The following is a 24,292-nucleotide window of genomic DNA, read 5'->3' as shown; positions in this document are numbered from 1 at the left end:
AAGACGTCTCGTAGCCTTTTGCAGTCAGGCCCCGTTCCCACTCCAGCCCTAGGCAACCACTCATCTGTTTTCTGTTTCTGTAGATTTGAACATAGGTTCCTGACCGGTGTACTTTTTTCCGGGTATCCTGCAAACTATGCAGTGGGTGAAAGACCGAAGGAAAAAAGGCCAACGGTGTGGAAGTCTGGACCTCATGGTCTCAGTTTTCCTTCCTTTTTCCTTTAGATTTTCCCTTCTCTCACCTGGACTGTAAGATGGGAGAGCTTAGTCCTAGTCTTGATGCTGCCATTATTTAGCTCTGTAAGCCTCAGTCATGGAACCTTCCAGGCCTCAGTTCCTCATCTGTAAGGTTAAGAAAAGGGTTTGACGAGATGATAACTCATGTGCTTTCTATCTCTAATGACCAGCAGTTGTGATCTTTTTTGGTGAAATCTTTCTTGGTGAAAAATTACATGTATCCGTATAGCTGATTCACTTTGCTGTACAGCAGAAAATAACACAACATTGTAAAGCAACTATACTCCAATTAAAAAAAAAATCTATCCTGAAAGAAAAAAAGAAAAATTACTTCTTCATTGTATCTGCTCTCTTCAATCAGAGGGCTGGAATAAAACTTGATGCTGGCCAAGGGAGGTGGAATCCTGAAAAAGAGAAGGGCTTTTCCCAGCAAGAGCTCATAGTCTGATTGGAATGAGCCGCCGTGAACGCTCACGCATTGTGGTGAGCTCCCGGGAGAGATCAAGTTCAGTGCACAGAGGTGGGGAGGGGCCGGTCACAGAGCGGGGCCTCTGAAATGCCACCGCCACTGTGAGAAGTCTGCCCCCGTGAGAAGCTGCTTGGCAGCTGGCTTAGCCAACCGACGGTTAAAACCACCCATTTCATCTCTGGGGGGAGGAGACATCCCAGCAGGTTTGAAGGCGGAGATGGGGAGGTTGAAGCATTTTGCATTTCGAGGCAGATCTCTTATCTCCTCTGGCTCTGCCTCTGTCTCTCTGTGCCCTCGGGTTAACTGTGGCTTTGGCTTTTGCAGCGATGGTAGCTGGAGCCGACTTGTGGAGGCAGGCAGCTGGAGGGTGGTATTTTCTGACAGGGAGACACCCTTAAGTTTTGTAATTTATGGTGTCTTTAAATATGGGATTTTGTTTACTGTTGGCCTAATTACACCTCTGTTATATTTTATTTAGCTTAATGTTTTAATTTTGTGCTCATGCCCAGAGGTAGTTTCCCAAAGGGTACTGTTAAAAAAAATTGTAGGTCGGGTTTTATCCTTGCTGCAGCTACCTGCAGCTTCCTGAAGGCAAGGAAATGGGTTTTGGGGCCACACACTTTCTCATGGGCTCTTGTGAATATTTCGACTGTGTTTGTGCTGTGTGAGGTCTAGAGCTCCTGTCTGTCAAGTATTATCCTAAAGCATCTCTGTAAAATAGAAACATAATACGGGCCACAGAAGCGATTTTAAATGTTCTAGTAGCCACATTCAGAAAGGGAGAAGAAACAAGTGAAATTAATTTGAATAATGCTTGAAATGAAACTGAAGAATTTCACCCAGCATATCTAAAATAGGATCATTTCAACATACAATCAATATAAAAATTAACGAGATATTTTACATTCTTTTTTTTCCCTCATAAGTCTTTGCAACTTGCTGCGTATTTTACAGCATGTCTCAATTTGGACGAGCCAGCCTTCAAGTATTCAATAGCCACATGTGGCAGGTGACACTTTAGTGGACAGCAAAGTTCTAAACCTTTCAAAGGCTTACAAGGGACACAGGAAGAGCCCTTAGAAGGGGTAGGAGAGACATAGCCTCATGTTTTGTGAGCTCTTAATAAAGCCATACATAGGTTTCCTTCTCTTAGAGAAACCTGATATGTAAAAATTCTTCTTGACAGGAAAGGTAAAGCAGGAAGTGATTATTCATGTTACAAAAGAATTAACCGCAGGATCCTTTAAATAGCAAGCTCCCTTAGTGCACTGAAGATCTGACTCAATTTGCAAAAATGTGATTGACACTTGGCATTTTAGTAGCATCTTTGTTGGGCAGAGAACTATCTGCCATTATAAAATGCAAATGCACGCTGAACCGTCAGTTTCTCAAGGCTTTGTTGAGTACCTACTGTATGTCAGGGATGCTCGTAGGGGTCACGACAGAACTAAGGGAGATCTGTACCCAGAAGACATTTAGAGGCTCACTGGGAGGGCGAGACACCCATGCAGCCACCACAGTGTGGAATTGCCTCAGTACCAGGGCCCAGGGAGGCTTGGGGGCTGGATGAGCCAGGAAGGAGCTAGGAGGCACGTAGGGCCGGGTTGTGCCCAGAAGGCAGGCGGAGTGCATGTGATGAAGTGTCCAGGAGTTTAAAGGAAGGGTAGATCAGGAAAGACCAGCTCAATAGGATATTGGGAAGACTTGAAAATTATGCAGTTATGCTTTATATATCCCTGAGTCCCCAGTCCCTAATCCCCAGCCTTACTTCTAGCAGCCATCAGTTAAGCTGTGTTCTTGGACTCCTCATAAGAGGGAGATGGAAGCAAACCCAGGATGTGCTTCTCTCCAGTTTCCAACAACAGGCAGCAGCTGTTTATTTCTTAGGACCTATCTTCTTGAAGCAGATTCCTTTGCCCTCTTCCAGCTTTACCTTGATAGAGCCCACGTGCAGAATGCAGAAAATGAGACTTGCTGTTGAGGAAAGGAGAAGCAAGGTTGTGTGCTGGAAGTGCATGGGGTTCTGAGTTCCCCAGAGTACACAGGGTTTAAGTTCAGCGTCGAGATGGACCCTTGACCAGATTCCTCCCCCCTCTCCTTCAGGCAGGCCCCATGTGCTGCTTCCCTCCAACTCCACTTAGGGCGATTTTCTGTCCCCATCAGAAAAACTATGAGCTTTCATCTCTAAGTACTAAAATAGGATCAGCCTTGGGGAGCCTAGGTCAGTATTCCAAGCCTTTTCTTCTTAAAAAAAAAAAATAATACCTGTTGTTTAAAAAAATGACTATCTCCATACATATATTTATTTATAGATCATGTACATATATTGCTGTACTAGTTGATTAAGAAAACCCAAAAGAAGCTTCTAAATATTTATTATTAGGTTTAATGAACTTATGGAAAGCATAAGATTGACTATTATATGATTTTAGACATTGGTGAAAAATGGACATTTGTCTTCATGGCTCAGGTACATAGTTTTAAATATCTTGCTAAACCCAATAGTTCCATATTATAATTAGGTAACTTAAACCTATATCAAGGGTGGGAGAAAACCCATATTACAAATTATCTTGATAACTCAGAGTGTTTTGTGCTGATTGGCTTGTCCTCGTGTTCACCCCCCCAACATGGCTGACAAAGAGTTCCCACCCAGGGGCTGAAGTGGCAGCTCCACCATTTTCTTGTTGACTTGGTCGTGTGTTGAGCATTATCTACAACCCCTACTTTCTTTACCCAAATCTTCTCAAGTCTCTCATCCATTTAGTGAGGGTGATTTTAGTTAAAAGGGGTAATAGTCATAAAGAGGCTCTACCAAGAGGCCTCCCAGAACTGCAGGGCGCCGCATGGAGCTGAAAGCTGGCACTGGCGGCGCCCTTGTCTAGGGGGCGCAGCTGTCCCTCAGGCTGCTCCATGCCCTCCGAGCACCCCTGACTGCCTGACCTACAGGCTGGATGATGGAGCTGGTGTCATTCTGCAAATGGAACGTTAGAGAAGTTGAATTTTTCTCTTTTTAAAATGAAAACAAAATGAATAGATGTTCTCATTTTTTTTTTTTCATCATGTTAACTAATTCCTGAAGTGAGTGCATCCCAGTTTGGAGGGCACTGGCTCAGAAAATAAGCTTAACTGCTTTGCTAAGCTTCAGGTTCTTTAATTGGGAAGATGGGCATCATAATACTGTGAGGATTAAGTGAGATAACGCAGGAAAAGTGTCTGGCACATAAACAGTGGTTACTGTAATCTCCGTTCCGATAGCAAAGCTTCAATAGATCCATGTCTAGGTAATTTGAAGAAAGCTGCTTTTTAATCGACCTGGTTCTGATTGTTATGATGACTCATTTTAACTGCTGGGGTGAGAATATGATACAAGAAAATTGGAGTGTTTCTGCCTTTGTACTTGTCAGGAACCAGGAGAAATCTGAAAAGGTTGCCTTGTTTATGCTCTTAGGCTTCTCCTTTCTGTTGATAAGTGATGAAAATGGTTCACAGCTCAACTTCAGCCTGGGCAGATTTCTGACAGCAGAGTCAGCCAGCTAATTTTGGAATGAAAAAATAATCTCGGAAAGGAACTTCTGCTTTGAGTTGCTTATGAACTGTCTGGGTTAGCTGACATTATGAGTGGACAAGGTGAGCACACCAGTCTGGGTGGATGGGGTCGTCTGATCTGGAAACACTTTGGGAATTTATCCCTAATGGATATGCAAAGTGCATTTGACAAGGAGCCCACTCACCTACCAACCTTTTTCCTGGAAAACCTACCCCAATATATTGAATTTGTAAAAGTCATTTGGGCTTTTTTTGTCTCCTATTGTAGAAATCTTTTTTTTTATATACATCTATTTATTTTTTATTTTTATTTTTGGCTGTGTTGGGTCTTTGTTGCTATGCGCGGGCTTCCTCTGGTTGCGGCGAGCAGGGGCTACTCTTCGTTGCGGTGCGCGGGCTTCTCATTGCAGTGGCTTCTCATGTTGCGGAGCATGGGCTCTGGGAGCGTGGGCTTCAGTAGTTGTGGCACGCGAGCTCTAGAGTGCAGACTCAGTAGTTGTGGTGCACAGGCTTAGTTGCTCCGTGGCATGTGGGATCTTTCCCGGGCCAGGGCTCAAACCTGTGTCCCCTGCATTGGCAGGCAGATTCTTAACCACTGCGCCACCAAAGCCCCATTGGAGAAATCTTTGCCAAACCCAAGATCACTAAGATTTCCTCCTATGCTTTCTTATTAAAATGTTGCAGTTTTAGCTCTTACATTCAGGCCTATGATTCATTTTGAGTTCATTCTTGCGTATGTGTTCTTTATAGAGCTCACTTAACTTTTCAACTTCCATTCTTTTACTGTAATTTCTAAGTTGCTAATTCGCTGCTTGGGGTTACACCTAATTTTCACTACCCTTGTATTTATTCATTTGCCCTTTGTCCATCCGTCCGTCCGTCCGTCCGTCCATCCATCCATTCATTCATATCAAGCTGCAAATAAAAAAGGAAAAGGACAGGAGATTGACTGATTGAGGTGGGCATGAGGTGAGGCCCAAAGACTACATGAGTTGTTTAATCCATGTATAGATAAACTAACCAGCCTCTGGATTGGTTGGCCCTGCTAATTTGCATCGGTACCAGAAGACCCGTCTGCCTCATCCGTTGCCTCCATCTATTACCAAGTATACAAAATCACCGTGGATTGGGAGAACAGTTTAAAATGGTATTGCTGCCTAAGAAGCCATCTGTCGTGAAGGCAGTTGTGCCCGCAGATGTGAGCGGTCTGAGTTGTTGGTTGGGCTGGCGGGGCCCTCTGTATCGGCTGTGTTCACACGAGTTGTCACTGAGAGGCGGGCATTATCTCTGTAGGGTGGGAATGATCATCACCCACATTTTGCACAACTGAGGCCCAGAGAGGTTAGCATCACCTAGCCTTGGTGAAGGAGAGAGCATCTGAGAGCCAAACCTGCACCTGTAGTTATCTGCCACCTCTGCGCTTGGGGAAATGATGCTGGACTCCGTCTGGGGGCGGGGTGGTGCACAAGTGTTGTTGGCCTTCTGTCATTGTGTGGTTTCCCCTCTGAAGCCCCTGCTGGCCCTGAGACCTGTAGGCCACTCTGCCTGTGCCTGACCGCAGACCAGCACTTTGTGGTTTCTGTGCTACAGGCCTCAGGTTAACCAAAGTCGGGCAACCGTGTGTGGCCCTGTTATTTTAAGTATTGGTAGAGGGGAAGCCCCTTGAATATGACTTTCCTGACCTTCCAGGGCTGCTGGGCTTTGGACTTCTCCAACATCTGATCTAAAGTGCTGTTTTGTTTTGTTCTTGTTTTTGTTTGGTCCCTGTTCCTTCCAGTGGAGGCCATAGTGGAGTTTGACTACCAGGCCCAGCACGACGATGAGCTGACGATCACCGTGGGTGAGATCATCACCAACATCAGGAAGGAGGATGGAGGCTGGTGGGAGGGACAGATCAATGGCAGGAGAGGTTTGTTCCCTGACAACTTTGTAAGAGTGAGTACAAAGCGAAACCCTTTTCCTGTCTCCTGTGTGGGTTCTACTGACCAAAGCTGTGGTGGCACTTGCGGAGGAATTTCATGGGACTCTTTAAGAGGATGAGATGACAGCTTGACCTCTTGGATGCTGTCAAGAGGAGCACGTATAGCTTTGCCCTTGATATCGGGGGGTACTTGTTTTGAAATCACTTTCTTAAGGCCCGGAATGTTCTCTTTCCAAACTGTGTATCACTTAGAAAATGCTGGAAAAATGTCAAGCTTGTCAAATTGTTTTATTTGTGGACTTGTTTATATGCTTTGATAGTTTCAAAGACTCTTGCCCTTTACCATTCCATTCAAAATGGAGGTGAAACTCAGTTTTGACCACTTAAATCAAGTAGCAGTCAGACTAAATGCAGAATTCCAATTCTGCCATGTTTCTACCTTTGTATCATATTGCTTTTTTGATAGGAGCGGTATTATTTTCCTTTTCCCCTTTATGGCCATGAAGCATTGAGTAAAATCTATTTTTTTCAGTAAGGTTTTGAAATTTATGCTCTCTGCAGAAGGGTTAATTACAAAAATGTAACTCAGTCATGTTAAGAAATTTCATACCACACAGTTGTAAATAATAGTGGGAATTAGGTTAAAAAGGGGGGGGGGGCGGGAAATCACCTGCAGGCTGATCCCAGAGGGAAATACCAAGTGGGTCTAAAAAGTCCCTGGACTGTATCCTTCCCGCCCAGCGCTGGACCAGGTGGGCCTGTTCTTGGTGGGGAGGGCTGCGTGCAGGAATCCCCGGGGCTCCTGATGTAGTTCCGGTGGCACCAGACCATGCCTGAGACCTGGGGCCGTGGGGGGCAGGTGGTGTAGGGGACGCTGGCCCCAGAGAAGCAGGTGCCTCCCTTAAAGAGCCATGTGAGCTACATGGGAGGGTTTTATGGAAGGGGGTTGTTGAGGAAGAACAGTGATATTCTCCAGGCTTCACCCCCTGGGCCCTCTACCGGTACCCCGCCCCCCGCCCCCAGTCTAGAACAAATAGAAAGCCAGTTTCATCTTTCTTCAGGATCTTGCCTCAGAGGATCCTGCTAACTTTTTCCTTGTTCTTTCTTCTTGGTGTGCAGAAAGCTGGGGAGAGTTTTGTGGGTTACATGCTGATAAACCTTGCTTTCTGTGAACAGTCGTGGGAGGATAGACATTTTTTCTTGGACTACAGTTGAACCTGGCAGCCCTCTCTCTCCCATTTTAAGAGGAGGAAAGCCTCACATCTGGGTCCCCTTGGGTTGAGTCTACTGATGTGTAAATGAGGGTGAATTCTTTTGCCCTTCCAAACAAAATCCCCAATTTGGGGACAAGGACCATCCTTGAAGTTGAGCCAAATTCTGGGTTGGAAGGGGGACTTTTCTGGATAAAAGAGGCAAAGCTTGCAGTGAAGATGAAGGAGGAAGGAGTGAGAGGGGAGGACCGTGGGAAGGAGGGGAGGACTGTCGGAAAGAGGGAGGAGGATCGTGGGAAGGGGAAGGGACTCCAGCTCCAGTTTAGAAGGTGGGCCCTGCTTTGGAAGCCTTTAATGTGTCCTGTTGGCTTATTCCAAACCACAAATCCACAGACTCTGAAACTTCAAGGTTGGCCTTTGCTCAGGGCCGGGGCACCATAAGTGTTTGTGGAGGCCAGGGCAGGGAGGGCAGCGCGGGAAGAGCCCCAGGAGCGCCGGGGAACAGGAGCTCGTCACTGTGAGCAGGGGAGTGATGTGCTTCACTGCCAGGACCTCTATCCAGCCCTCTCCATTCGCTCAGCCCTGGGCTGGGCCAGCGTGGGCCACGGCAGCGGGTCCTGCCCCACGGTGGCCCACGGGCTTTGTCTCAAGGGGAGGCTGGTGGGAGATGGCGGGAGGGAGGCCAGCAAGGTCAGGGGTTATCCCGCCGGCTCCCTGCTCTAGGCTTGCCTGGGTCTGGCTGTGTCCCTCCGCCAGGTAGTGGCTGCTCCCATCAAGTCCCTTTCTTCTGTGCATTCCTTTCCCCTCATCCCGGCAGGCCTGGGGCTCCCTTGTTTCCAGCCCTCAGCTGCCGCCCCGGAGCGTCTCTCTACCTCACCTACTTTGTAAAAGTCTCTTTATTAATCCCACCTCAGATTACCTAACTCGAGTGTGCCATCTGGGTTTTTCCCCCCTCCCGAGCCCGACTACTTCATCAGGCTAGTCTGAGGATTAGAGGAGACAGTGCGTGGAAATCACTTAGCATGTGGCCGGCCACCTTCCGAGTGTGCCGCTGTCCCTGTGGTGAAGGAAGGGACCCTCTCCCCTGGCCTGAAAGCCCCTGCCCTTGCCTAACACTTGTCTCACCTCGGCTAGAGCACCTCCAGGGAGGGGAAGTCTCATGCTTGGGAGGTGCTTGTTCCCCCTGGGCCAGAAAGGATGTGACAGGACCGGCTGGGGCTGTACCAGTTGTGGCTGTTAGACTTGGCAGAAAAAGAAACTTCTCTTCTTTCGGATGGCTGAGTCTCTCTTCAAGTCTTCACCCACTGGGAATGTTTTAGGCCTATTATTGAAAATCCAGTAGGTGGAGGCCGTAGAGTTTAACAATAAAGAACACTGCCGTAGAGAGTTCTAGAAGCTGAAAATACATCTTTAGGTAATAATAATCATATTGGCATAAGTTCACAGTTTTGGAAGTGGGTTTACACATGCCTTATTTAGCTTAAGAATCATTTGTCCCCAGACTGAATTGGGTAATCTTGTGGCATCCCGTTGTTTATTTGTGTACTTTTATGCCAGTTACCACTGTCAGAGAGCTTACCTTAAGCATTTTCTTGATTCATTTATCGGATCCTTAATCAGTGTCCCAAATGAACCTGATCTCCTAAAGTGTGTGGATTCAGTATCCACCTGCAACTCTGTATTGTCTCAATTTCTCAAAGGAAAAATACCAGGCAGTCCGGCCACCCCATCGTTAAGAAGATGCCTGGGCTTTGCCACCTCTGGGGCTGAGATTTGTTGGCACCCATAAATGTACCCAACCAGGCCCCATGGCCTTTTGGGTTTGTTCCTCTTTTTCTTTTATTTAGTTAGTTCTTATTTAATTTATTTACTGTACATGTAGAAGAAGAATCTTAAAATCCCTCTTCCCTTTCTTCTCTATACCTCTCTCTCATCCACTTCTTTTAGAATACATTTTTCTTTATCCTTCCTCCTTTAAAAAATTTATTCACTTCCAGGTGCAATTTACATAGAGTAAAATGTTGAAGTCATAATTGTATGGCTTGATAATTTTTTTTAATGTAAGTGCGTGCCTCTGTAAGCATCATCCAGATCAGTTTTATTTCTGTCCCTCTAGAAAGTTCCACCATGCCTTTTCCCAGTCATTCCCCCTCTCATAGGTAATCTGTTATCATAGATTAGTTTTGCCTGTACTGGAGTTTCATGTAAATGGAATCATACAATATGTGCTCTTTTATACATGGCTACTTTTGCACAACAAAATGTTGTTGTGTATAGCAGTACTTTGTTCTTGCTGTATAGTATCCCATTTTATGAATAAACTGTAATTTGTTTATCCACTCTCCTGTGGATGGACATTTGGGTTGTTTCCAGTTTGGGTATTTTATGGAGACAGGCACTCATTTCTCTTGTGTATATACGTGTAGGAGTGGAATTACTGCCCTCCCTCACTTTCAACATATATGTTTTTCTCTGTTTAAATCTGTGGCCTCTGTGGAGGTGGGGTGTCCCACCTGTGCTGGGGCCTCATTTGTGCCTGAGTGTGGTGGTCTTTGCATGGTTGACCTTTGAGTATGACCACTGAGGGGTCCTTAAGCACAGAACTCAATGTCCCAGGGATCATTTGATTGTTGGGCCCATGAACTATCAAAGGCTCATTCTTAGACTGTTAAAAACATGCCAATAGAGAGCATGTGTCAAAGGTTTATTGAACTCATCTAATGAGAGAACTAGCATAATAACAAAACTGATTCAGTGAGGATGTGAGGAACTGATTAAAAAGTCCCTGGAAAAAGGAATGTTCAAAGAAGATCAAAATGAAAACAACATTGTAAATTCAACTATACTTCAATAAAATTTTTTAAAAAAAGGACAAAGAAGATCAAAATGGGTTCATGTCTTAGAGGACAGTAAAGTCTTAACCTCTGGGGTTATCATCTCTACCAGAAAAGAAGAAGAGGCTATGGCGTACCTTATTGTTTTTCTACATGTTATCCTCGGACTTTTATAGAGTTGTAAAATGTCCTAATAAAGTGTTGGTTAAATCAGGTTATGTTTTCAGAGGGAATCAGATGACCCTTTGGGGTGCGGGGGGGCACACTTATTAGAAAATGGATCAGCATGACATTAAAAGTTCACACGATGATCATTTTTGGCTTCATTTCCAAGTTGTGGGTATTCTTTTCTGCATAGACCACAATAGACCATAATATGGTATATAATAGTAGGAGGCACTAGGATGAAATCCTCAAAGTCATTCATTTAAAAAAAAAAATGGCTGCCCTCCTGAGACCTGAAACTACCACCTAGAACAGAAGGACAGCCAGCAATGAGAGGCAGATGTGGGCTCTTTCACAGGGGTTCATTTTCCCCATGTTGGATTCACTGACCAGTGTCCCCCTTTCAGAACCTTACCTCAGAGGCAGACAACAGTGGCCATGAGTCCAGCAAAGGATTTATTAGCAGCCTTTTCCTGAGTTCTCCTGACATGTATCCAGACAGACGACGGAATTTCAAAAGGCAGAGAGGCCTTGAACCCATGGCTTGGACCGCCACGCACGGCTCTGCCTGCTTTGGGGGGCGACCTTTGGTGAGGGGCAGTGGGACCCAGGCTCTCGAGTAGAAAGCAGGAAGCTGCAGCAGGGGTTAAAAGAATGTGCTTGTTGATCTTTAAGTCGCTCTGTGCGCGTAGCACGCGCCGCAGCCACAGGCCCCTTTGTCGGAGGCCGAGGTGTGTTTACTTGTAGTTGCAGGTCTTATGCTGAGTGTAACAGTTTTCAGCTCGGTTTCCTATTGCCTCAGCTTTAATCTGCTAGGTGTTTTAGATCTCTGTCTGGCGTATCCAGAGCCTTTTTTGTGTTTGTGTAAAGTGGCTGGTGAAAATGGTCATTTTTTTCATCGATGAGGTGGAAGGTGAGGCTTTTGCATATTTGCACGTCTGAGATAAAGCTCATGCTTACTTTGCTTGTCTTGATTTCAGAAAGAATCACAAATTTACTTCAACAAGTGGCATAACGGAGAGATTTCCAAGTTGCTATTCTATACTCAGAGACCCTGAAGTAGATCTCTTGGATCCAGTTTCACTTTGCTTTTTCACCCCAAGGGCCACTGATTTTGTGAAGTATATGGGATATTGTCTTCAAGGTACTTGTCTCTCTTGGAAAGGTGGCGCGCGTTTTCCAGGTGTGTTTCATAGCGTGCCCAGCCTCCTCCTGCTCACGACGTCGCGGTGATGTGCTCGGGGGTGGGGTCTGCCGAACTCCTCAGGGAGCGTTTACGGGGCGTCTGCGACGTGCTGGCACCAGAGGCTGTGAGCACAAATGAGACGCCTGAAATGGAACAAGGTATCGTTACGAATGTAACTTCTTCCACAGGAGGACAGTGTTAGCTCCTGTGACCTGGCCTTTGGTCACACTTTACTCTGGGGCGCACATGTTAGACACTGTTCTGCAAATATGATCCTGATTAAAATGCCACTTGTGAGGGTTTTGACTGGATTCATCAGGCAGCTCTGTTGGAACACGCTAAATGAACCTACAGTTATCTTTTGGCCCTGATTGCTGTGTTACTTTATGGAATAATAATGACAACATTCTCTTGCAGGCTTGCTGGCTGCCTGGCTTTGTATGCATTATGTATAATCTGCTCGTGTCTGTCTGTGTATAAGGAATCAAATTTGTTGAACACTTACGCCAGGCAGGAATGAGCCTAAGCCCTTCACATGCTTTATCTCATTAAATCCTTTACACCACTCTATGGCATAGGTACCATTTTTTTTTATCATGCCCATTTTTTAGAAGAGATAACTGAGGCATCTTAAGGTTAAAAGACTTACAAGCTATGAGGAGCAGAAAACTTTGGAACTTGAGCAGACTGGCGCTAGACCCTGAGCTGAAGCAGGCAGCACTATCTGGGTGTCCAAATTGTTCTGATGGGGTTAAGCCCCTCACCATTATTACCCGCTGCATCCTGCCTTCCCTGAGTGTCCTGTCGATATTTTGCACATTTTTAAAATTTTATTTATTTTTACTTTTGGCTGCGTTGGGTCTTCATTGCTGCACACGGGCTTTCTCTAGTTGCGGCGAGCGGGGGCTACTCTTCGTTGCGGTGCGCGAGCTTCTCATTGCGGTGGCTTCTCTTGTGGAGCACGGGCTCTAGGCACACGGGCTTCAGTAGTTGTGGCACGCGGGCTCTAGAGTGCAGACTCAGTAGCTGTGGCACACGGGCTTAGTTGCTCCGTAGCATGTAGGATCTTCCCGGACCAGGGCTCGAACCCGTGTCCCCTGCATTGGCAGGCGGATTCTTAACCACTGCGCCACCAGGGAAGCCCCTGCTAGTCTTGAGTTAAGAAAAAATTACAAAGTTACTTTACAAGTGGCATCAAGTAGAGATTTCCAGGTTGCTATTCTATATTCAGAATCATGGTTGTGAACTTGTTTTCTGCATTTTAAAGGATTCTCTTCAGAAATCAGGTATTTCAGCTCAAAAGAGCAATCTTTGCCTGGATTTATGGGCTGGTGCTGTTTGTCCTATGAATTCTGAAAGCAAGTCAATTCGGGAAAATATTTCATTTTACTCATTTGTAAGGAGGCTTGTTATTTTGCGGTGTTTAGGATATGCTTTTCAGAAGGATCTTGGTTGTCTTTTCTAAGAGTGGTAAATAATCCAGTTGTGTGACTATCTAGTTGTTCCCCATCCATGGGGCCCTTGCAAACAACCAATTCCAACTCGAATTATTCTTTAAACTTTCAATATATAGTTTTCTTTTAGGGAACAAAATCTTAAAACTAACAACTGGAGCCTGTTAGATGCTGTTATAAAAAATGGTACTCCAGGAAGGGTCCGGAGTAATTAAAGACAAGTGTGTTGCCAATAAAAGCCACACCAGTTGGCAGATTCCTCAGGTTTTGTCACTTGCAGCGCAGGAAATTGTGTGTGTGTGTGTGTGTGTGTGTGTGTGTGTGTGTGTGTGGAGGGGTGTCTTGTGACTCAGGGAGAGCGGTCCCCTGACCAAATTGATCTTGCTGATTATGCATAATGGAGTTTTATCTTCTTAATGACCGGATTATCGAATCTGAGCTTAGAAAGGGACTTTGGAATCATGTGTTTCAACCCCCAGCTTTCTAACAGGTCAACATCTAAACCATGTAAGATGTTGCTGTGATCATTACTGGACACTTAAAACTTGTATAGTGTGGTGGTCCCACAGGGGGCCCTAAACCACTGAGTGTCCAGTCTGGCCCTGCTCCAGGCACACTGCATCGTCAGAAGTTTGGAGTAGGGGCAGGAGTTGGTGTAGGGGCCTTGGAATATTTTTAAAAGTTCATGTGACTTGCTGCTTGATGAAGCTTGGGCGCTCCTTTTGTACAATGGGACTGATGGGCAGTGTCATCCTCTTTAATATCTTTTCTCAAGCAGGCTTGGTAGCCTGTGACCTGTAGTTCTACATTTGAAAATATTATGTTATTTCTAAAGTACCTTTATGAATGTATAAGGAAACGTAACCATGCTGGAAACTGTAAAAAAAAATGTGTACCACAAATACAAAAACAACGTACCAATATGTAAACTGCTCTATGTGAGTCCATTAGAATTTATACATTCTGATTGCAGATACTCTGGATTAACTAAACACTGGACTAAACGCTGCCTTCTACCCAGTGGTAGTGAGGTGGGCAGAATTTCTAGCAGTGGTCCCCAAGATTCCACTCCTTGAATCCCCAGAACCTGTGAATGTGATGTTATATGGTGCAGTTGACTTTACAAAAGAGAGATATCCAGGTGGGCTTAATCATAGCACGTGAGCCATTAAAAGAAGAGAAATTTCTCTGCCTAGTGGCAGAAGAGGAAGTCAGAGAGATTGAAAGTGTGAGGAGGACTTGTGGCTTTGAAGATGGAGTGGTCATGTGAGAAGGCATACAGGCAACTTTATTGGAGCAGAGAGCAAACCTTGGCTGGCAGCCAGCAAGGAAATGGAGACCTCAGACCTCCTGCTTCAAAAATTGGATTCTGCCAACAACCTGAGTGAGTTTGGAAGTGGATTGTCCTCCCGAGCCTCTAGATAAGAGTCCAGCCTGGTTGTGTGTGGCTTAAAATACAGATAGCAAACTGTATCTGGGGCAGTTTGCTCCTTCCCTACTGGCGTATTGTCAGTGGAGACCAAATGGGAAGTCTGGACTCTCACCCTCTGCCCTGGGCGCAGCAGTAGTAAGTGGCCCCCCTCACCCTCTCCACTAGATCGCGGGGAAGATCTTCCAGAGGAGGGAGCTGGAGAAAGGGATTCATTAAACCCGTGTAGGAAATCTTGAGCAAAATCCTGACCAACACATACATGAATCTGACCAGAATTAATGTGCCAAAAAGTTTGAGAAAATAAACTACAGTGTGAAATGCCACCCAGGTTTTCAGAGTGACCTCTAGGTAACACAAATGAAGAAGACCAGAATAGCCTTGCAAGGGCTCTGGAAACTAAACTGTCATTGGCATCACAGCCCACAAAAGTAGCCCAGGATCTACATGCTTAATCTAAATAGGGTCAGTGCCTGCTAAATTTAAATAGGATCCAGAGTCTTATAACATAATAGCTCAAATGCCCAGGATACAGTAAAAAAAAAAAAAAAAATCACCTGTCATACCAAGAACCAGGAAAATTGGAACTTAAATGAGAAGGCAATCAACAGATACCAACACTGGGAAGACTCAGATGTTGGAACTGTCTGACAAAAGCAGCCATCAGAAAAATGCTTTAATGAGCAATTACGAACACTATTGAAACAAGCAAATAATTAGAAAATCTCAGCAAAAATTAGAGGTATTAAAAAAATGGAAATTATAGAACTGAAAAATAAATCACCATATTAAGTTCACTGGATGAGCTTAATAATAGAGATGACAGAGGAAAGAATCAATGAAGTTGAAGACAGATCAATAAAATTTACCCTGTCTATCTGTTGTCCAGACAACAGATGGAAACTAGTCTAAAAAAAAAAAAAATGAACAGAGCCTCAGAGACCTTTGGTACAATAACATTAGGTCTAACATTTGTGTCATTGGAGTCCCAGAAGGAGAAGAGAAGACTATAGAAATAAAAAGTATTCGAAGAAATTATGGGTGAAAACTCTCCAAATTGGGCAAAAGGGATAAACCATCAGAATCAAGAAGCTGAGCAAAACCCAAACAGGATAAACCCAAAGAAATCTATGCCAAGACACATAATAATCAAACTTCTCAAAACTTCTTTGTCTTTAGACAAAGAAAAAACAGAGAGTGAGAAACAATGTATTACCCATAGCAGAAGAATGATTTTAATGACAGTGGATTTCTAATATGAAATCATGGAGTCTAGAAGGAAGTGCACAGCATTTCCAAGCGCTGAACAAAAAGAACGTTGCACTCTGAGTTCTACATCTGGTGAAAATATCCTTCAGGAATAAAGAGAAAATAAAAACATTCTCAGATGAAGGAAAACAAAGAAAATTTGTCAACAGCAGACCCACCCTTAAATAATGGCTAAAGAAAGTTCTCTAAACAGAAAAGTAAATGATAACAGGAGGAGGCCTGGAACTCCAGAAAGAAGCAAAACAAAACAAAACAAAAAAAACAGTGGATGGGTAAAAATAGAAGTACGTTTAATAGGCTGTTTTTATCCTTATTAGCTTTTAAAATTATGTTTAATGGTTGAAGCATAAGTTATAATATCATCTGGTGTGATGTCAATATATGTAGAGATACTATATGAGAAATTATGTTTAAAAAGTGGGGAGAGGGGACTTCCCTGGTGGTCCAGTGGTTAAGACTCTGTGCTCCCAATGCAGAGGGCCCGGGTTCGATCCCTGGTCAGGGAACTAGATCCCACATGGCACAACTGGGAGCCTGCCGCAGCTAAGGCCTGGCGCAGCCAAATAAATAATTAAGACCCGACGCAGGCAAATAAATAAATATTTTTAAAAAAGAATATTAAAAAGTGGGGAGAGGGACTTCCCTGGTCACGCAGTGGTTAAGAATCCACCTGCCAATGCAGGGGACACGGGTTCAAGCCCTGGTCCGGGAAGATCCCACATGCTGCGGAGCAACTAAGCCCGTGTACCACAACTACTGAGCCCGCCTGCTGCAACTACTGAAGCCCACGTGCCTAGAGCCTGTGCTCCACAACAAGAGAAGCCACCGTGGTGAGAAGCCCACGCACCGCAACGAAGAGTAGCCCCCGCTCGCCACAGCTAGAGAAAGCCTGCATGCAGCAATGAAGACCCAAATGGAAGTAAGGTTTCTACACTTCAGTTGAAATGGGAAAGCACTGATACCAGTAGTCTCTGGTAAGTTCCATATGTATATTGTAATAACTAAAAAAAAACCCAAACGGCTAAAAAAACTAAAAACCAATAAAAAACTATACAATGAGATATACTCAAAAAGTCTATAGATAAATGTACAAGTAACTCACAGGAAGGCAAGAAAAAGGGGAGAGAGGAATGATAAACAGGAAATAAAGAGAAAACAAATAATACAATGGCACACCTAAGCCCTAACATCAATAATTACTTTAAGTGTAAATGGTCTAAATATACCAATTGATAGAGATAACAGAATGGATAAAAAATGTGACTTAACCATGTGCTGTCTACAAGAAACTCACTTTGAATATATTGCTATAGGTGCATTAAAAGTAAAAGGGTGGAAAAAGATATACCATGTAAACATTAATTTAAAAAAAAGCAGGAATGGCTATATATAATATCAGATAAAGTAGACTAGAGAGCAAAGAAAATTACCTGAGACAAAGAGGGACATTACACAATGATGAAAATGTCATTACACTAAGAAAACACAACAATCCTAAATATGTATGAACCAAACAACAGAGCTGCAAAGTACATGAAGCAAAAACTGATAGACCTGAAAGACAGACACATCCACAATAGTAATAGTTGGGAACTTCAGCATCTCTCTCTCAGCATTTGAAAGAACTACTAAATAAGATATCAGCAAGGATATAGAAGAACTGAACAGCATTATCAACCAAGCAGTTCTAATTAATATTTATAGGACACTCCACTCAAAAAACAGCCTAAAACACATCTTTTTCAAGTACTCATGAAACATTTACCAAGTTATACCATACCCTGGGTCATAATACTGGCCTCAATTTATTTAAAGGAGTGGAAATAATACAGAGTATGTTCTCTGACCATAATGTAATCAAACTAGAAGCTGACAACAGAAAGATAACAGGAAGATCTCCAAACACTTGGAAATCAAATAACACACTTCTGAATAATTCATAAGTCAAAGGGGAAGTCTCAAAGGAAATTTTTAAGAATACATCAAGGTGAATGAAAATGAAAACACAGCATATTAAAGTTTATGGGACACAGCTAAAGTAGTGCTGAGAGGAAATTTTATAGCACTAAATGTTTAAGTCAGAATGGAGGAAAGATCTGAAATCAATAATCTAAGTTCCCACCTGAAGAAACTAGAAAGAGAAAAGACCCCCTGCCCCCACCAAAGCAAGCAGAAGAAAGGAAATAATGAAGATAAGAGCAGGAATCATTGAACACAGAAAAACAACAGAGAAAAATCAATGAAAAAGCCGGTTCTTTAAAAAGATCAGTAAAATGGTTAAATCTTTAAGATGACTGAAAAAGATAAAAAAGAAGGTACAAATTGCAATATTAAGAATAAAACAGGGGCTACCACTACAGATCCTGCAGCTATTAAAAAGACAGTAAGAGAATACCACAAACAACTCTATACACATACATTTGACAACTTAGATGAAATGGACCAATTTCTTGAATATCACAAACTACCAAAACTCATCCAAGATCAAATAGGTAATCTCAGTAGTCCTATAACTGTTAAAGAAATTGAATTCATAATTTAAAAGCTTCCAAAAAAGAAACCTCCAAGACTAGAAGGTTTCATTGGAGATTTCCACTAAACATTTAAAGAACAGGCACCAATTCTACATAATCTCTTCCAGAAAATACAAGAGGAGAGAATGCCTTCTTGTTCATTTTATGAGGCCATTACAACTTGATACCAAAACCAGACAGACAGTACGAAAACCCAACAAACCAATATCCCTCAAGAGCATAGACACAAAAATCCTCCACAAAGTACTGGCAAGACAAATCCAGCAACATATAAAAAGAATTATGTACTGTGACCAAGTGAGGTTTATTCTAGGTATGGAAGGCTGCTTCATTGTTTGAAAATCAATGAATGTAATCCACCATATCACCAGACTGCAGGAGGAAAAAATAATCACATAATCCTATAAATTGATGCAAAAAAATCATTTGACAAAATTCAACACAGATTCATGATAAAAACTCTCAGCAAAGTAGGAATATAGGGGAATTTCCCCAGCTCGATAAAGAGCATCTACAGTTAACATCATGCTAAAAGTGGTGAAAGACTGAATGCTTCCCCCGCCCCAGGAACAGGAACAAGGCAAGGATGTCTGTTCTCACTAGTCTTATTCCTCACAGTACTGTAGATCCTAGTCAGCACAATGCTGAGAAAAGAAATAAAAGGCATACGAATTGGAAAGGAAGAATAAAACTGTTCCTGTTTGCAGATGACATGATTCTCTACGTAGGAAATCCCAAAAATCTACAAAATAACTCCTGGAACTAATAAGTAAATTCAGCAAGATCACAGGATACAAGGTCCACACACAAAAATTATTTCTCTGTCCTAGAAATGAACATATGGAAACACAAATTAAAAGCACAATACCATTTATAATCAATCCTAAAACAATTGAAATACTTAGGTATAAATCTAACAAAACATGGACATGATGTGTGTGCTGAAGCTACAGAATGTTGGTGAAGGTATTCAAAGGCGATCGAGATAAATGGAGAGGCAGATACCGTGTTCGTGAATTGGAAAAGTCAACAAGGTAAAGATGTTAGTTCTCCCCAAATCTATAGGTTTACTGTAGTTCCTGTCAAAGTCCCAGTAAAGTGTTTTTTTGTAGACTAGCTTATTTTTCAATTTATATGGAAAATCAAAGGAATTAGAATAGGTAAAACAAGTTTGAAAAAGAAGAACAAAGTAGAAGGCGTCTATTCGATTTTATGACTTACTTTAACAGCTAAAGTAATTAAGACACTGTGGTATTGGTGGAGGGGAAGATACCGAGGTCAATGGAACAGAATAGAGAACCCAGAAATAGACCCACACAAATAGGCCCAACTGATCTTTGACAAAGGTACAAGAGCAATCCAATAAAGGAAAGAGTCTTTTCATCAAATGGTACTGGGTCAGTTGAACAGCCAGAGGCAAAAAATGAACCTCTACCTAAACCTTACACCTTATAAAAATTATCTCAAAATGGATCATAGATTTAAATGTAAAACATAAAACTATGAATGTTTGAGAATTAAACACAAGAGAAAATCTTCAGGACCTAGGCCTAGGTGAAGAGTTCTTAGACATCACACCAAAAGAACATTAAAGAAAAAAAATCAGTCAGATTTCTTCAGAATTAAAAACTTCTGTGAAAAACCCTGTGAAGAGGATGAAAAGACAGGTTACAGACTGAGAGAAAATATTTGCTAACCACATGTCTGACAAAGGACTTGTATTCAGAATGAATCAAGAACTCTCAAAATGCACTAGTAAGCAGTCAAAAAATCCAATTAAAAATGGTTAAAAGATGTGAACAGACATTTCACCAAAGAGGATATACAGATGGAAAATAAGCACGTGGAAAGACGTTCAACATCATTAGCCATTAGAGAAATGAAAATTAAAATCACAATGAGATAGTACTATGTATTCTAATATCTATAAGAATGAGCACTAGAATGGCTGAAACAAAAAAACAGTAGTAATGCCAAATGCTGGCAAGGGTATAGAGAAACTGGTTCTCTCAGATGCTGCTGGTGGGAATGTAAAAGGGTTCACGCAGTCTGGAAGATAGTCTGGCAGCTTCTTATAAAACTAACTTTGCACTTGCCAAGTGACCCAGCGGTTGTATTCTTGGACCTTTCATCCCAGAGAAATAAAAATTTATGTCTACACAAAAACCTGTACAGGAATGTTCATGGCAGCTTTATTTATAATAGCCCCGAATTGGAAGCAACTTCAATGTCCTTCAGTGGGTGAATGGTTACACACACTCCATTGTTATACAGCAGAAACTAACACAACATTGTAAAGCAATTATACTGCAATACAGATGTTAAAAACAAAAAACGAAAAACACACTCCAGTCTATCCATTCAATGGAATACTACTCAGCAATAAAAAGGAATGAATACAGGCACCAACTTGGATGGATCACAAGGGCATTGTGCTTTGGGAATAAAGCTAATCTCAGATGTTATATACTGTACGATTCCATTTATATTACATTTTCCAAATGACAAAATTACAGAGTTGGAGAACAGATTACTGGTTGCTGTGGGACAGTGACAGGGCGGGGAGAAGACTGGTGGAACTATAAAAGGGTAGCACAAGGGAGTTACTTTGTGGAGATGGAACAGTTCTGTATCTTGATTGTGATGGTGGTTACGCAAATCTATACATTGGATCAAATTGTATAGAGTTACACACACACACACACACACAAATCAGGGCATGCAAAAACGGATGAGAACTGAATAAGATGCATAGTGTAGTTAACAGTATTGTACCCATGTCAGTTTCTTCGTTTTGATATTGTACTATAGTCATATAAGATACCATCACTGGAGGAAGCTGGGTAAAGGGTTCATGGGACTCTGTGCACTATTTTTGTAAGTTCCTGTGAGTAAATAATTATTTCAAAATAAAAAGTTAAAAAAATAATGCCACTGGGTTTCACCTTTGGTTGTACCTAAGTATCCACTGAGGAGCTTTATAAAATCCTGACATCCAGGCTGTACCCCAGACCCACCTGTATCTCTGCTCGTGAGTCCCAGCATTGGTATGTTTTAGGATTCCTAACTCTTGTTCTTGTTTTCCATTAAATTAAAAACAAACAAACAGGGACTTCCCTGGTGGTCCAGTGGTTAAGACTTCGCCTTCCTATGCAGTGGGTGAGGGTTCCATCCCTGGTTGGGGAGCTAAGATCCCACATGCCTCGTGGCCAAAAAACATAAAATGGAAGCAATATTGTAACAAATTCAATAAAGACTTTAAAAATGGTCCACATTAACAAATCTTTAAATAAAAACAAACAAACAAACAACCATCCTCTTTTCCTTACGCCATAGTTCTCTAGCCTGTCCTGGGTGTTCCAGTCATCTCTCCCGTGGTCAGATTCTGTCATCTGCATTGTGTTGTGATGGGCATGGCTGGGATTTAGGGGAGCCCCGCCCACTGTGCAGGTACAGGGAGGTGTCACCATTTGACCTGTCTGTGGTTGGCCTGGAGACCGGCAGAGCCAATGAGAGAAGCAGAACGGGAGGAGAGAAGAGTGGAGGAGGAAAGAAGTGGGTGCAGGCGAGAGGAGGTGGAGGGCCTCGGAGACAGTGTTGATGAAAGGGCCTGGGTGTAGGACACTGCCTGGCAGGTCTCCTGGGGCAAACTCCTCCTGGGACTGCTCTGACAGCCGTCCTGCTTTTGCCTCACGTTGAGGCTCCAGTGACGATCGTGAAATACAAATCTGATCACATCCCTTTCCCCAGGTACTGCACATACTTTAAAGATCCTTCCTTGGCCTTTCCCTTGGTTTAAGCTGGAGACTAAACTCTTGAACGTGGTCAGCCCGTGGGCTGCCGACCCCCACCTTTCTTTCTGGCCTTGTCTCCCGCCTCCCCTCCCTGCACCCCATTAATGCCTTCTCTGCCTGGGAAACCATCCTCAACCTCCTGACTCTTATAAATACCCGTTTTCTGTGAGCCTTTGTGGTGCGATATTTCTTTCCTCAGGAGCACTTGTCACTCTTGGGATTTAAAATCTGTTTTTGTGGCTATTTGACGATGTCCCTCTTCCCTGTTGGACTGAAGGTCCATGGCCTCTGTGCAGCATTGTGTCCTCGGTGCCTGGCGCACAGCAGTGCTTTTCCATGTTTGTTGAATGGGTGACTATCTTTGTTGCTTGTTTCCCCACACTTGTGGTTATTGGCACCGTTGGAAACTTAGCCCTTACTCTTTGCACAGTGGTGGCAGTGGCCACTTAAATAGCCCGTGGTCTTAAGTTGTGACTTCCAGAAGCGATATGGCCTGAGGATTGCCAAAGGAACTGATCCTCCTGGCCCCTGGGAAATGCAGCTGGGTCAAGCTCAGTGGTGGAGCTAGCAGTCGATTTGAAGATGGCATGCTGAGCAGCGGTCTCAGGCTTCCATGTTGAATTGATGTTTATGTTCTTTGTTTTTTTACCAGCTTAGACTTCATTGCCTGCTGACAAGATACCACATAGCCTTAAATTTGGGGGCTATAAGGATGTATGCAGAAATATAGAAAATACGTATGCTATGAGTGAAAAAGCAGGGTACATAATTGTATATGTAGCATGTTACACAAACTACCAAACAGTGTGCACAGGGGAAAAAAATGCTAAAATGTTAATAGTAGGGGTTTTGGTTTCTTTATTTCTCAGATTTTTAAAAGTTTATTTAAAACGGAAAATTATGTATTTTGATCTGATTTGTTTACTTCTCCTCAAGGATTGAGGTGCATTCATCCTTCAGCTTCTTGTGATTGGGGTAGCTCCCAGGTGTATGTTACTTTTTCTAAATTGCTGTTTTTTAAATCCCCCTAGTCTTCCAAGAGAATATCAGGTTAATGAAAGCAGCAAATGAGCTGGGTTAATGGACCCCTTGCTATGTAACTTGGTTTGAATTTTTATCAGGTCTGTAGGTATCTGAGTGTGCAGTGATAAAGCATCTTTATTTTATCACAGATGATGACTCAGAGCACTGGTTTTGGGTTCAGAGCTGAGCTCTCCCACCTTGGGCAAGTTATTTAAGCTTTCTGAGTTTCTTTCATTCATTTATCAAATGTTTATTGCGTGTTCGCTGTGTTATAGGCGCCAGGGAAGACGCTGAACAAATCAGACAAAAATCCTTGCTCTTGTGTGACTTACGTATAATGGATAAGTTATATAGTATTTGGAGGGAAAAAAAGCAGGGGAGGGGGAATATGAATGTTGGGAATGGGATTGCAGTTTGTGATAAGGAGGCCAGCAAAGGCCTCACTGAAAAGGTAACCTTTAAGTCAAGAGTTGAGGAAGTGAGGAGGGGAGCCCTGTGGGGATCTGTGGGAGAGCCTTTCAGGCAGAGGCAATAAATAGCACGTGCAAAGGCCCTGAGGAGGGAAAGTCCCTGGTGCATTGGAGAAACAACAGAGACCACTGTGCTGGAGGGGAGAAACCCAGGGGAGAGCAGCAGGGGATGGGCTTAGAGGTCACGGGGCCGCTGTAAGCCCTGGGACTCTGAGTGAGACGGGAAGTTTTCACGGCAGCAGTGGAGTGATGTGGCCGGGGATGCTCTCACTGGTTCCTTCTGGCTGCAGTGTTGAGAACAGACTGCAAGGGGCAAGGGTGGAATCAGGGAGGGCAGTTTGGAGGCCAATGCAGGAATCCAGGTGAGACCAGAGGAGAAGTGGTCAGATTCTGGATATTTCTGAAGTTAGAGCCCCCAGGATTTGCTGAGAAGGCTGGATGTGTATTGTGAGAGAGGGAGAGAGGAGAGAAGGGTGACCCTAAGGTTTTTGTACTGAGCCCTGGGAAGCAGATTGAGGAGGTGAGTCTGGATTTCAAGGGGCAGGGCCAGGCTAGAGATAGGAATTTGGGGGTCCTTCAAAGCCCAAACTGGACAAGGTCACCAGGGGCGAGAGTGTGGTCAGAGGAGAGAGGAGTCTTGGGTCCTGGATCCAGTGTTGAAAGTGAAACCAGCATTGAGACTGACAGGGAGTGGTCAGAAGGGGAGGAGAAGAGCCAGGCAAGTGAATGTTCTGGAAGGTAGGAGGA

At 43.4% G+C, this 24,292-nt stretch overlaps 1 protein-coding gene and 1 non-coding gene across 3 annotated transcripts in view; both read left to right on the top strand.

Annotated features, from left to right (window-relative positions):
• SH3KBP1 (SH3 domain containing kinase binding protein 1) overlaps window positions 1-24,292 on the top strand; it is a 336,298-nt gene that overhangs the window by 42,569 nt on the left and 269,437 nt on the right. The window contains exon 2 of one of the 2 annotated variants that reach the window (XM_068533267.1): window positions 6,033-6,190. In XM_068533267.1, the coding sequence (XP_068389368.1) occupies window positions 6,033-6,190 (158 nt within the window). Of the gene's footprint in view, window positions 1-6,032; window positions 6,191-24,292 lie in introns of those variants that run through there. The other variant, XM_068533269.1, reaches the window with a different exon arrangement.
• On the top strand, window positions 16,158-16,230 carry TRNAG-CCC (transfer RNA glycine (anticodon CCC)). The gene has a single exon. It is a non-coding gene; the product is annotated as a tRNA-Gly (tRNA).

This window comes from Eschrichtius robustus, chromosome X, assembly GCF_028021215.1.
Source record: "Eschrichtius robustus isolate mEscRob2 chromosome X, mEscRob2.pri, whole genome shotgun sequence".
In the NCBI taxonomy this organism is placed as follows: domain Eukaryota; kingdom Metazoa; phylum Chordata; class Mammalia; order Artiodactyla; family Eschrichtiidae; genus Eschrichtius; species Eschrichtius robustus.
Note: the sequence above shows the minus strand (reverse complement) of the source record. Positions and strands in the feature narration are given on the sequence as shown.